The sequence below is a fragment of the Mucor mucedo genome (assembly GCF_025094135.1).
Source record: "Mucor mucedo strain NRRL 3635 chromosome Unknown EV154scaffold_1, whole genome shotgun sequence".
NCBI classification, from domain to species: Eukaryota; Fungi; Mucoromycota; class Mucoromycetes; order Mucorales; family Mucoraceae; genus Mucor; species Mucor mucedo.
Window position 1 is genome coordinate 316,969 of NW_026252285.1, and position 14,275 is coordinate 331,243.

At 37.2% G+C, this 14,275-nt stretch overlaps 5 protein-coding genes across 5 annotated transcripts; 3 read left to right on the plus strand and 2 right to left on the minus strand.

Moving 5' to 3' along the window:
* The first annotated feature begins 161 nt into the window (after positions 1 to 161).
* On the plus strand, positions 162 to 1,143 carry EV154DRAFT_489429 (uncharacterized protein). Its single transcript, XM_051599298.1, has one exon. The coding sequence runs from the start codon at positions 228 to 230 to the stop codon at positions 1,011 to 1,013; it is 786 nt and encodes a 261-aa protein (XP_051463657.1). The 5' UTR covers positions 162 to 227; the 3' UTR covers positions 1,014 to 1,143.
* A 2,078-nt stretch (positions 1,144 to 3,221) lies between these two features.
* EV154DRAFT_535268 (6-phosphofructo-2-kinase-domain-containing protein) lies at positions 3,222 to 5,368 on the minus strand (the record flags this gene model as incomplete). Its single annotated transcript, XM_051604061.1, has 8 exons — positions 3,222 to 3,309; positions 3,371 to 3,645; positions 3,713 to 4,065; positions 4,132 to 4,387; positions 4,443 to 4,521; positions 4,606 to 4,885; positions 4,947 to 4,994; positions 5,053 to 5,368. 8 exons carry the CDS (start codon positions 5,366 to 5,368, stop codon positions 3,222 to 3,224), a joined length of 1,695 nt encoding a protein of 564 aa, XP_051463658.1.
* Positions 5,369 to 6,779: 1,411 nt separating this feature from the next.
* Positions 6,780 to 8,802, plus strand: EV154DRAFT_546666 (general substrate transporter). The gene is made up of 2 exons (XM_051604703.1): positions 6,780 to 6,929; positions 6,992 to 8,802. Exons 1-2 carry the CDS (start codon positions 6,849 to 6,851, stop codon positions 8,582 to 8,584), a joined length of 1,674 nt encoding a protein of 557 aa, XP_051463659.1. The 5' UTR covers positions 6,780 to 6,848; the 3' UTR covers positions 8,585 to 8,802.
* Positions 8,803 to 9,941: 1,139 nt separating this feature from the next.
* Positions 9,942 to 11,317, minus strand: EV154DRAFT_2270 (ribonuclease H-like domain-containing protein). Its single transcript, XM_051594481.1, has 4 exons — positions 11,061 to 11,317; positions 10,913 to 10,964; positions 10,830 to 10,855; positions 9,942 to 10,766 (listed from the first exon to the last, which is right to left on the minus strand). The coding sequence occupies exons 1-4, from the start codon at positions 11,142 to 11,144 to the stop codon at positions 10,425 to 10,427; spliced, it is 504 nt and encodes a 167-aa protein (XP_051463660.1). The 5' UTR covers positions 11,145 to 11,317; the 3' UTR covers positions 9,942 to 10,424.
* Positions 11,318 to 11,340: 23 nt separating this feature from the next.
* EV154DRAFT_433433 (uncharacterized protein) lies at positions 11,341 to 14,000 on the plus strand. The gene is made up of 3 exons (XM_051596731.1): positions 11,341 to 11,872; positions 11,931 to 13,773; positions 13,831 to 14,000. Exons 1-3 carry the CDS (start codon positions 11,491 to 11,493, stop codon positions 13,934 to 13,936), a joined length of 2,331 nt encoding a protein of 776 aa, XP_051463661.1. The 5' UTR covers positions 11,341 to 11,490; the 3' UTR covers positions 13,937 to 14,000.
* Positions 14,001 to 14,275: the final 275 nt, after the last annotated feature.

The window sequence follows — 14,275 nt, forward strand, 5'->3', positions numbered from 1 at the left end:
TCTAAAAAAAGCATTGTCCTATTCCGAGACTATGACTAAACCAAGTGATTTGGTTTTTTTTAAAAAAAAGTCATACTAAATATTTGTGTGGCACAATTAAAAGTGAGTGCGATATTAAGTTTCAGTTGCCATCGTGATGAGGCTAAGTAGCGCATATCATTGTTTTTTTTATATAAAAAGTACCCATCACCAAGTAATATTCCTTTCTTTCATATTATTCTACAAAAATGTGGTATTTTATTGATTATTCCTCAAATTTATTTGTTATCGCGCCGCTCGTTTTATGGTCTCTTTTAATAATTGTTGCTATAGTTTGCATTATAAAAAGTCCAGTTTATAGATCACCCGTTGTATATATCACTCTTATCGTCGCTATATTTGCATTAATCTGCTTGATCATGAGTTTCATGACAGCTTACGATAATAGCATATACGACTTTGTGGTTATTCCCAATGAAATTCTCACTCTCATCCATAGCTCACTTGTTGCTGTACCGGGGCTGATGGTCTACCAACGACTCAATACCCGGAGTAAAGAACCCGACACCTGGATTATCTACTTCGCGTATTTATGGAGTTGTATTCTAATTATCATTGGAATCATACATATTGGCACGGAAAGCGAAACATACCATGACTATAGAAATTATGAAAATTCTGAAATGCTACACTTTATAAAATGCGGAAATTGTGTGTTTGTTATGTTTCTTTTATTATTTGTCGCACTCCATTGGAATACGCTAAGCTCAGGGAAGGCCAAAAAGACCTTGATTGCTTCCACTTTACTTTATGCAGTATCAATCATTGCAAACTTAACTATATATTGGGTTACTCAAGAATTAGAATACTATGATACGCTTACTGTATATGTTATTACGATATTACTATCGGAACTTCCAATGGTTCTAACGCTCATGCTATCAGTACTTTTCAGTCATATCTGGCAGCTGAATCAGCCCTCTCTGAAGAAAAAACTCAAATCTGAGTCTACAATAAACCGCTACTCAACATAAGTTATTGGGAACGACCTCCCTGCTTCTCCCTGCGCTCCTCATAAAATGTACAAATACAAAATAAAGCTTTTAAATATAATTATACTATGTTAGAGCAACTAATAAATATTAAGAAACATTGCTGTAATAATCATATAAAGCCGAAGGCTTAGAATCAATGTTTAGTCAAAGTATTTATTTATGCCCATAAATAGGGTTTTGTTTTTTCCTATTTTATGTGTTACGCAGATCTTCACTGTTGAGTCTTAATTACGTAATTTCGAAATCATAAATGTGAATTGATCGTGTGTAGTGTAGACCACTCAACCAAACTCTATGTAATTTTATAAAAAGGGCTGAACTTTTATTTAAAGGTCGATCCTATCTGTTGGTAAGCGGCTAATGTATTGTACATGATGACAATGATGGTCTATAATTACAAGCGATGACAATTTTTCTGTTTTTCTATCTTGTGAAAAAAAAACATTTAATGAAATATGCACCAAAAATCACATGTTACATCATTTTTCGGGCAGCATGAGGCAAGTACGGAGGAAAATTATTTTTTTCTTTTTTCTGATGTTTGGTTTTGTCTTACTCTTTTGTCATACCTTTGATAGACTCATGAGATTCAACATGTGTGTTTGTGGGGAAACCCGTAACTTATGCTAATTCCATTGATGAAATTACTAGTAGTGGCGTTGTACTTGATTTAATTTTTTTTTTTCCCGAGTAAAAGATTCTCGTTTTTTTTCCCTTTCTTCCAACTTTAACTCCTCTCTAAAAAACTTTTTTTTAGACGCACATTTTCAAAAAAGTTAAACCTGACCATCTTGAGGTCTTTTGGTGATACAACGGCGCTCGAATAGAGGAGGAGAGTGGAGCATGAATGACGACTTGAAACTTTTTTTCGTTGTCAGCTATTTAAAAAAAAAATGTTAATTTTTTCAAATATACGTAATCTTTGATTTTAACAAGTAAAGATAGATATCTATTGTTTAATGATTCGAGAGAGTATTTCTTTCCACTTTGATGAGCCATAAGGACCTAATTGAAGACAGAATGTGAGTCAACATGACGGTTACACGAATTTGCTAAATGTTTGTATTGCAGCTTTAATCAGTTTTCAGTAATTCCCCATGTTTACCGCTAGTTCCGTTACTGAAATCACAATTTATAGCTTAAAAAACAAGTCTGGGCTCCTTTTTCTTTCATTTGTTGTATTACAAGTTTCTTCTTGAACAACATTATCAGCCCATGTTGGCCTTTAAACATAATTTAGTTTATCCCGAGGTTTATATGTACATGGACCTTGTTTAAAAAGAAAAAGAAGTCCCTTGGCACCATTTCATTCCGTTACACAGTGTTTAGCAGAATTGTTCTGCTTTATAATCATCCCAGCCGAAAAATGAGCCGAAAACGAGTATGAAAATATACTTGGGTTGGTCGCTGATAAAGATTACCCCGCATTAGTGATATTGTCCCTTACAATCAAAAGCAGCCCCAGTTCCAGGATCATGTAAATATGCAATGCTTTTCTAAATTCGGTGTATAACTCCTTTTTGCGTTTTATGCACCGGGATCGATTGCGTCTTGGGAAGCACCATGTCGAAACAAAAAGGGATGAAGAAAAAGGGAGAGGCAATACAAATGTGTGCTTATTTCTTGGCGCTGTCTCTCTAAATGCTACAACTAGGCGGTGATGCTGTAGTAGTTAGTCTATACCGAGATGGCAGATAAGTATGATTTTTATGTTGCTCTTATTTATTCTAAATCTACTAATAAAACATTAGAGCTAAATTTATTTTTGTGTATAATAAGGTCATTTGCTTTTGTACATGCAGACGGAATCCATATGTTTTATTTCGACCGTTATATTCTTTTTGTTTTTATGACCATTGCGACACAGAAGATGGTAGATGAAAAAAAAAGTTATACCTATATAATATCAGCATTCAGAAGAAAGACAATCCGATTCACGAGACACGACAACAAAGAAATGGCTAACTCGTTAAATCACGATTTTCGATATATCCAAGATTAAAGAGCGGTGAGGAGCCAAACATGCAAATATTTTAATCATGTAATTACAATAGATTATTATTTAATCACGCCGAAAAGAATTGAAGAGTGTGTATATTGGATATAAAATAAGTTGTGCTTATGATACATTTTATGCAGTGAGTTGAATATATGTGTTTGAAAGAGTTATGAAATAATTAGTTAATTTTAGAATTCGACAAAGGAATCTGTATCTTCCATGTATTGCCATTTTTTTAATTCAGTACCATATGGCTTAGGACGCAGTTCATAGACACTTTTTTTTAAGAGTTAAAAATAAACATTGCATAATATGAATAATAAAAAAAGAAACTTACGTATGAATAGGCACCATCATGTGGGGCATTTCTTCTCGAGTCCAATCCAGTAAATAGCCTAACAGAATACGCATCACCACGCGATGAGTGATTATCAAACAAGATTGAGTCATTCGTTCTAATTCGACAATCATGGGTTGGAGACGATGGATGACATCGATGTAGGATTCTCCTCCCATACCCGGATAGCGATAAAACAATTTGTTTGCTTGTCTTGATTTATATTCTGCAGGATGTTTCTGTTGAATTTCTTGATATGTCATACCCTCACAAATCTATGGTAAAAGTAAATCATATTAGAAGGGATATTATAAAAAAAAATAACATCTTTTTCTAACTTACACCGGAATTAATTTCGTTCAAGAAGCGAATATGTTTGATATCATAATCATCAGGATCGAAATACTCTGCAGTCTGCATAGATCTTTGTAACATGCTCGTCCAGATCGTAAACTGAGAGTTACAAAATTTTGCAGTTGTCTGTAATGCGTTTGCATGTGTTTGATTTTCCTCTGGTTCCAGTTCTGTGGCTTTGGAAGCCAATTCACAAGCAAATTTGATCCGCTGTGATTGTGTGAATTTGGCAAGTGCCTTTGCAAACTTTTGTCCCTTTTCGGATAATGGCGCATCACCACCAATGCGTCCCGTGACATTATCCTCGCTCTCCCCGTGTCTGGTCACAAATATTTGACGCTCTAATTAAAAAAAAAAAAAAAAAATCAATACAATTGATAGTAATGTATTTAATTTAGAGATATTACCATTTAAATTGAAATTCATGAGATAAAAAATACATTGGCCAGATAGATAACCGGAAATGTTGTAAGCAATGACTTTTTTACCAACATTGATCAATTTACAAAATTGAATATCATGTGCTTCTTCCCAATCTCCTATGGGTTCATATGCTTTTTCGTAATTGGTTACACGAGATCTGAAATCAGCTAATGCTTCCACTGGGTCCTTGTTTTTATAATCTGGTCCTGATAATTTCAATCGAAAGTTACGCTCCAGCATCTGATGGGGGAGGTGAATACTTTTATGCGATATGAACGTTTCCATGCCAGCTTACCATTTGGTCGGTGCAGACAGATTCTATTAGCAGCACTCTAATTTCTGGCTCTCTTTCTAACCTATCAATTAATAACTTTCTATAAAGTAACAATAATAATAAAAAAAAATGGTGAGTTTTTTTTCTTCATTACATCATGTCATCCATAGTAGGCCTTACGTACCTTCTAGCACGCGTTGAATTTGTAGCATCATGAATAGCAACTCTTCCGCCATCTTTTAACCAACCAATTAATTGTTCAAGGACACTCAGTGCAATTTCATCACGTATTCTCTTCATGTCTTGATTATTTGGGTCAAAGAAATTGGCAGATTGGTCTTGTGAGTTTTCTACTACACGTCTCATGTTACCCACATTAAATACTTTGGTTTCATACTGAAGCCAGTTTAAATAACGTCTCAGCTTTTTGACAAGATAACTTTTTCCACGCGCAGGCAATCCGACTAAAGATTTTTTTTAAGTAAATAAATTATGCAAAAAAAAATAAAAAATAAAAAATGTTACCCATAATGACGACAAGTTTACTATCTAATTGACGTTCTGTTTTTAATTCTATTTGGTTACATTAGTAAAGGATTGGGCTGATTGCTCAAATATATGTTTTTCTTACTTGGTGTGGTGATGGTATGCACTGCGCCTGGTACGTCTAAACCAACCGAATGACGTACCCTTGTATTGGCTTGACCTTTACCCTCTTCGTCCTCGGCCGCTAGTTTAAGCCAACTGGGAATGGCAGAAGGTGGTTGAGGTATGGGCATGCTGGTAGTGTTTAATGGAGACACTGGCTCATCTTGGATGAGCTCCCCGTCTCTTTCGGGCGAATAAGGTGCTCCAAGAATGGGTAAAACGCGCTTGGGTAAACACTCCTCATCTAAATCATGTTCTATCTTTACTACTGGTAAAGTTTTTCTTCGATCGTTACTCATTGTAATAAAAACAATATATATATATATATATATAAAAAGAATTGTATAGTGCAAAAATAAAATAAAAATAAAATAAAATGCAGCTTATCACACTCAACCCCTCCTAAATGTGAGTCTAAACGCAGTCTACTATTTTTTTTTTCTTTTTTTCATATAGAACATTTTTTTTTAAAACTTGGCTGTAAAAATCTAAAAAAACACACCCACACTTGGTTGTAATTAAAATTGTATGAATGTTGTTTATCAGGGATTAGAGATAGAGAGAGAGATAAAGTTGATTTTCTATCCAAGTGATTTTTTGTGTACAGGTGAGGTTTTTTTTTCTATTTTTTTGACACATTACATATGTGAGTAAGGTTACTAAATATGGGCAACCGTGCCCAACCAATCGCACTTTTACTTTTTGACTATGCCTTTTTACAAAGTTAGGAGCCGTCATGACTACCTCGATTGGCAATAACAGATTGTCCATGTTTAGGAAGATCGCATCAGAAGAGGGAGTGCTTTGCATATGCTTGCCCGGACACAAGAAAGTTTATAGAAACTCATGGGGACTGTATATGATGCAGGGTTTTTTTTTTGTAGCAGAACAGAAAAGATAAGCAATAGAACACACACATAAATTAACCCGAGGGTAAAGTAACATTAACTATTACAAGTTTAGAAATGAACACAACAATCTATGTATCAAGATCACCATATGGTATCATTCCCCTCTCTTTATTATTTTCTTTTTTAGCAAAGAAATCGGAACCTTAAATTAAAAAATGAGATAGTCAGAAAAGTACTAGATCAGACAAAACATAATTATATCATCGTTTTTGTGTTATGTTTATACACACACACAATTTGCATTACATATATTATAAAACATGTGATGGCTCCCTTAGTGACTAAACGCATTGATTGGTTGCGTCTTTACAGAAACTCTAATATTCTGTTCTGACACCTTACAAGTTGGAATTTTTTTTTTTTTTTTTTTACTTTCTTTAATTCCGTCAGAAATATTTGAATATGGTAAAGTATAGAAAAAAATGAACGGTACATCAATTGAGGTGAATAAATTCGAGATGACGTACACTGGAGCCAATCAATCTATTTCCCAGATATTCCCAGACAGGTTACTAGCTTCGAACGGAGCTTTATACTAAAACAATGAGCATAAAATCTCAGTAGTCTGTGTCACATTTTAACAAATGACGCCTGTAACAAAAAAATGATTTGTTATGTATATAAAAAAAAGGTACATTAATAATTACACTCCGATATGCGTGGTTCCCCATCAGAATATTCTTTTAAGGTTATACGCATGTAACGAAAAAAGGAAAAGAAGAAAAAAAAAAAAAAAAAAAGTATAAATACCTCGTCCTATTTGAAAATTGTGGGGAAAATATTATCTTCTTTTTTCTATACTTTTTTTCTTTATATTTCCCACTTCTTTTTTTTTAAATCACTTAATCTCACATAATATAAACAAAAAATGGCTTTACAAGGTGCCGCATTAATGAGGGCAACGACCCTACTAGCCGCTGTTGGCTTTTTACTCTTTGGTTACGATCAAGTATGTCACACTTTTCATAAATCGATTTGATCTATCTTTATACTAACCTGTCTTTTTTTCAGGGTGTCATGTCAGGTGTGATTGCAAACGATAAATTTAAAGAAACGATGGGTTTCCCTTCATCTCCCATGATGGGTGCTATTGTTGCTCTTTACGAAATTGGTTGTATGGCTGGTGCTTTATCCACCGGTCGTATTGGTGATATTTTAGGTCGTAGAAAGACTATTCGTTATGGCTGTCTTATTCTCTGTATTGGTGCCATCATTCAAACTGCTGCTGTCAATTCCGGTATGATGATTGCTGCTCGTATCATTACAGGTGTCGGAAACGGTATGAACACTGCTACCATTCCTGTCTACCAAGCCGAATTATCCCCACCCAAGTCTAGAGGAGCTCATGTTGCTTTTGAAGCTTCCTTGTTAACTGTCGGTGTCGGTATCGCTTATTGGCTCGAATATGGTCTCTACTTTGTCCAAGGTGAATTTGCCTGGAGATTCCCCTTGGCTTTCCAAATGGTCTTCGCCATCATTTTAGGTATCGCTTCTTTCATTTTACCTGAATCTCCTCGTTGGTTGCAAGCCCATGGACATGAAGAGGAATGTAAGATGGTTTTGGCCCGTCTTTGGTCTGAAGGTGATGTTAACCATCCTCGTTGTATTGCCGAACATAATGAAATCAGTGAAGGTATCGAACTCGAAAGACGTGAAGGTGTTTCCTCTTATCTCGAACTCTTCAAGAAAGGAAAGATGAACAACCGTTATCGTGTACTTTTGGGTATGGGTGGTCAATTTATTCAACAATTCGGTGGTATCAATGTTATCAGTTACTACTTGACCGATGTCTTCATGCAAGCTGGTATGTCTACTGAAAAGGCCATGTTGATGGCCGGTGTTGATTCCATTATCTACTTCATTGGTTCTGCTACTGCTATTTTCACTATTGAACGTCTTGGTCGTCGTTGGCTCATGTATGCTGGTTTGCTCGGTCAAGCTGCTACTTTATTGATTGTCGGTGGTTGTCAACATCTCGTAGAAGAGACCTCTACCAAGCTTCCCGATGGTACTACTCTTGTTGGTAACCAAGCTGCCTCTAATACTGTTGTTGCATTTGTCATGATCTATAACTTTGTGTTTGGTGCTGCCTGGTTAGGTTTAGCTTGGTTGTATCCTTCTGAAATTTTCTCTACTGGTTTAAGAGCCAAGGGTAACTCCATGTCCACTGCTGCCAACTGGCTTGGTAACTTTATTGTGGCAATGATTGCACCTGTTCTCTTTGAATATGCTAAATATTGGACCTTCTTGTTATTCGGTCTTCTCAATATTGTCTTTTTGATCCCCATTTATCTCTGGTACCCCGAAACTAAGGGTAAATCTCTCGAAGAAATCGAAGTTTTGTTTGCTACCGAAGATATTCAAGAAGATGCCAAGTCTATGGCCTCTCATATTGGTTCCACTGCCATGTATGATAAGAATCAAGACAGTCAATCTCAACTTGAACGTGCTTCTCGTCCCAGCTCTCGTCGTTTCCCTAGTAACTTTTCCGGACGTAACAGTGGTGTCTTTACCAAAGAAAAACCTGCTGTTGACACCGAAGCTGCTAACGTGAAGAATGAATACAAGGACAACACTGAAGAGAAGGGACCTAATTACAAGTAATTTAACACTCTCTTTTTTTAATCTCTATTATTTTTATTATTATTATTATTACAGGGGCGGTGCCCCTTTTTTCCCCCTCTTCCCCCATTCAAACCAAATTATCTTTTACCAAACAACACTATCTTATAGTTGTATATATAATCTCTTTTTTTTTCTCTTCTTCCATAATCCCCTTTTTTCAACTTTATTAATAAATCACTATTCTTTTTTATTACTATAATTTTTTTTTTATTACTAATGTTGAATATGTTGATCTCTTGCATACTTGATGGGTTACACAGCCTGTGATTTCCAAGGGTCGATAAGGTTATGTTTGTGTTTCTTCCCCGCTGGGGAAATATTCTCCATTATAATTTCCCACCCTGATTGCAACTTTAGTTCCTTTTTTAGCTTATTAATTAGAAAAGTGTGTCGCACAATTCAAGAAAAGTGTATCGTGCTTTTAAAAAAAAAAAAGATGTCGTATTGTAAATATAATTGTTTATTAAATAGGATAGCCTGCAAGGCAGTCATCAAAACGTCTAGTGGAATAGCACGCAAAACCCTTCAAAAAATGACTAGGTAGCATCTACAGTTATTTGAGTTACTAGTGTCTTTTTTTTCAGTGCTTGCACTTAGTATGCCCTACCGATGCCAAGCACAAAAGTGAAAAAAAAAACCTTTCTTTTTCGCGTTTAGAAAGAGCTTTCAGAACAATATCCTTGATAAGAACATGATAATTATGCCATGAATAAAGATGGCGAAGAGTATCAATAAGTGAAGGTAATATATCAATATATGTGGGTAGAGTGAGTGTGTAAAGTCTTCTAATGACAAAGACATCATCAATTGGCTTGACAGCGAACATGCACCCCATAGTACCCGTCCAATTCATACCAAAGTCATCGTACAAAGAAGTATTAGCATTATATATAAATAGCTGAAGCCTGTGGTGAGTTAAACAATCTTTCTGGGTTTTTTGGTCACGGTTTTGGAACTTTCAGATACTCTTTCTCCATCTAGAATGTCTAACATAGCGTTATCTAAAACTTCATTGAGTATCTTTGCAAATTTGCGATAGCATGTATAATTGATTTTGGTAAGCGCTTAATATCACTAGGAGTTTTCATTGCTGCTTTTGGTAAATTCGAGCGCGTTCCGAGGATTTCCACACGAGAGCCTTCAAGTTGTGCGTGTTGTACGTAACCATGAAAACCATCTGCTTAGTGGTGTAGACTTAAAATAAGAGGGGTTTTTATTAGTGGATCTTTCTGACACTTGATAGTTCTAAGCGCTGTTAGTCATGACCAGCTTTTGAAATTACAGAAAAGATTATTTAAAAGAGTAAACAGCTTAGTAATTTTCATTTTAAAATGCATACCCATTAATGCTATTCACCTCTTCATAGTACGACTTTGGCCAGCAAGTTTAGATCACTGTCAGTAATGCCATATTTTTGAATATAGCCTTCTTTAAATATCATTAAATTTAACATGGATAATAAACAATTATATTTACAACACTCTTTTCTTGAATTCTGCGACACTTCTTTTTTCTAAACACATACCGACACTGCACTTTTTAAAAAGGCGCGACACTTTAACTTAAAAGGTGTACTCCATTTCGCTCCGAGGCAACTTTATTAAAAATAGAGTGCTTTTTTTTCCATATTTCACATGTTTTCCCAGCGACTGCCCAATTTTTAAGTTTCAGTATAGTTTTCCCCCGCACTATTTACCGTTACCCAATCGCTCCCACCCGAGGATAGATGGGATTTTCCCCATCTTTTAATTTTTTACCCGTCTCTTTATTTTTGGTTTGTCTCACCATACTATATACAGTAATGTCAGATCTCTCCCTTTTACTTGATAAACACATGCTGTCTGTAGTACTTGAGTTCTTCAATGCTCTCAATGATATCATCCAAAGCACGATGACCAGCCTTCTTGACAACGCCTTTGGCAATCTGAGGATACCAACGCTTGGCGAGTTCCTTGATGGTACTGACATCCACAATACGGTAATGTAAATGGTCTACAACACTGGGCATCTCCTTACACAAGAAAACTTTATCCGCATGAACGGAATTGCCTGCTAAAGGTGCAACACCTTGAGGTACATGCAGCTTTAAAAATTCAGTCACTTGTTTCTCGGCTTCCTCCACAGAGATTTTTGAATCGAGCACCTGTTGTGTTAATCCAGACTGTTTGGAAAATTCTTTTAATTAGTTATTTACGCATTATATTATAGTATCATTTTATCTTACAGCTCCGTGATGTTCTACACACCATTCTATAAACGAAAATAGAATTAGCATGAAAAAAAAAAAATTGGTTTTCTTCTTATTACCATTCATATCATCCATGACGTCCTTTGATTGGTGAATAATTAACTCTGGTCCCTATAGCCCAAAATAATATGTGAGAAATCAATTGTCATACGTCATGCCACACTTTTTTTTTTTTTTTTTTTTTTTTTTTTTTTTTTTTTTTTTTACTTCTGCAACAATATTAAGATCACCGTCCGTAATCAAGACTGCAATCTCGATCAAGTGATCCTTGCTAATATCGAGACCTGTCATCTGGTGTACCTGTAAGCCTTTCTTCTTCCTTTCTTTCTTCCATAAAAACACGTACCTCGCAATCAATCCATACAAGTGGGTCCTTAATCATTTTCGGTATGCGTGTTGAGAAAAGTGAGCGCGCCAGTGTCGGAATAAGCATGAAAATAAAACCTTTAATCCTTACTCTCAGTCACACCCCCGGGCGTATTAGACACAAAAGCTGCTGCTTGCGTTGATTGGGCCAAAATTAAAAGTATATGTGGCTTATTCCACGCCCAACACACGAACACACAGTACGCATACCCTGCTTACCTTAAAAATTTCTTCTTTTTCATTTCCCCCTTACCCTATAATCATAAAAAAGATGGAATCGACGCTACCTCGTCCAGAAAAGCGTAAGGCTGAAGATGAAGTGGATGAAGAACCTCATAAGCGAGTAGTTAGAGAAGAAGCGAGCTCACCACAAGAAACCACCGCTGCCGCCGTCGAAGAATACGAACCTGTTTCTTTTAAAGAAGAGGAAAAAGAAGGAGAAAAAGAACAAGTAGAGGAGCAAGAAGAGGAAGCCTACGAACCTTTACCCATCAAAGACGAACCCTTACCCGTCAAAGACGAACCTGTCGTACCTTTAGAAACAGTCGTCCCTTTTGATCGTTTAATTGTGCTTCATTTGGAAGCTACTTGTGATGAAAACCCCACCAATCCTGCAGCTGTTCAAGTCACCAAAGAGAATTCTGAAATCATTGGTAAGCATGCCCCCCCATCTTCTTCAATAAACATACAAAACTAACGTGTGACATGTAGAATTGTCGTTTGTGGTGTTGAATGCATCCAACATGGAAGTACTCCATAAACAACAAATCTATGTCAAACCCGAACGTACGCCATTAACACCCTTCTGTACTGAAGTCACCGGTATCAAATGGAGCACGCTTGCTGAGGCAGGTACTTTAAAGGATGCCTTGACACAACTCGACTATTACATTCAGACCGAAATCGAAGCTCAAAACAAGACCTTTTGCTTTGTCACGCATGGCGGCTGGGTCCTTCGCATTCAATTACCTCGTGAAGCACGCGATAAGAACATCACTTTACCCAACTATCTGTCCTTTTGCCGCATGTTTGATTTAAAGCAAGAGATTCAACGCTGGCAAGTACATCACCCTGAAGTCAGCTTACGCTCCACCTCGTTACGCGACTTGTGTCAGATCTTTCATTTGAACCGTGTGACCGAAGAAGGACAAAGTGTGGGATTAAATGCAGCTTTGACCACAGTGGAGATTATGAAATATTTGACAGCGTCTCGCCATAGTGATGTCTTTGTGCATCCCATTGATACAAATGCCGATCTCAAACAATTCAAGAAGGAAGAATCTCAAGTGATTCATTTGACTGGATTACCTTTTGAAGTCACCCAAGGTGAGTTAGAAGCATGGTTCTCCTCTAACGGATTAAGACCCAAATCCATGATGATGATTCAACCCTCGGACAATTCCAAACCTAGCATTAGTGGATTTGTTGTATTTTCATTACATCATGATGCCATGCGTGCTTTAGCCTTAAACGGTCGTTGTCTAGGTGACCGTCCCATTGAAGTCTGTCCTAGTTCTTCTCGTGTGATTGATGCTGCTGGTAATATGCTTGTTTCGTTCCCTCTGCAAGCCAAATCCCGTCAATTACGTCCAGGAGATTGGAATTGCTTCAATTGCGGTTTCCATAACTTTGCTTCTCGTCGTCATTGTTTCAAGTGTAATGCTGAGAACCCTTCTCCCTCACCTCATGCTGGTAATGGTCCTCCCATGCCTACCTTCAGTGTAGGCGATTGGATTTGTCCTAACCCCTCTTGTACTTTCCATAATTATGCTTCTCGTATGCAATGTAAGAAATGCGGTGGATATAAACCCGGCGGAAATAAGATTAACAATACTGCACCTCATCATCACCATCAACAACAGCATCATAATATGTCCTTACATAATACGAGTGGTGGTCCTCCCATGTCTTCCGCTGGTCCCTCTGGTGGTTATGGCAATGGTAACAGCGGTAGTACTCGTCCTCATCATCACATTACATTTAGACCCGGTGATTGGTACTGTCCTAACCCTGCTTGTGGATTCCAAAATTTCGCTTCTCGTAATAGTTGTTTCCGTTGTCATACACCTAACCCCAATGGTGGCGGAGGTAGTAGTGGAGGAGGTGGAGGACATCAACAGTATTCTCCTCATCAACCTGGATATGGATATGGACAAGATACCGGTTATGGCTCTAATGTAGGCGGCGGCTATGGTGGAGCTGTAGCGCCTACGGGAGCAACATCAACCGCAGCCGGCGGAGCATCAGCAGCAGCAGCAGCAGCAGCAGCAGCAGTAGGATATGGGTACGTTCAAACTAGTGGTAGTGGTGGATATGGTAATAGTAGTAGTGGACAATATGCAGTTCCTGGTGGTGGTTATGGTGGAGGTACGAGTGGTGGTAGTGGTGGTAGTGGCAGTGGCGGCGGAGGTTATTCTTATAGTAGTGGTGGTAGTGTAAGTGGAGGTTATGCATATGGTGGTAGTGGGGGACCAAGTGGCGGAGGCGGTGGTAGTGGCGGAGGTGGCGGCAGTGGACCCCATAATGCTCAATTCCGACCTGGCGATTGGATTTGGTAAGTTGTAATTTTTGATTTGCTGTGTGTAAGATACTAACATGCTTTGTTAAATAGCCCATCGTGTAATTCCCATAATTTTGCGTCTAGGTTCCAATGCTTAAAATGTAGCACGGCCAAGCCATTTAACCCTCAAGGAGGACCTCCTCCTATGAAGCGTTAAAAAAGATGTGTCACTAATGGATAAATAATATTAATAAACTTTTTTTTTTCTTTTTCCTTTCTCTGTATTCTATCTAAAATTGTTCCTTATCTGAAATTGTGTCATGGATTTAAACGTAATACAACAGTGTCATCACATGAATAAAACTGGGACCCCGAGGTCAATTTTGATACAAGAGACACACCCCGAGTATGGAAATGCAGAATTCAGAATTTTTTTTTTTTCCTCTTTGTGCTGGGTTTCCAAGTTGTTGGTGAAACCCTATCGGGGATTAGGATATTTGGAAAAAAAAAAAAAGGGTTTAGGATGTTTAATTAACTTATATTAGATAACACGGTT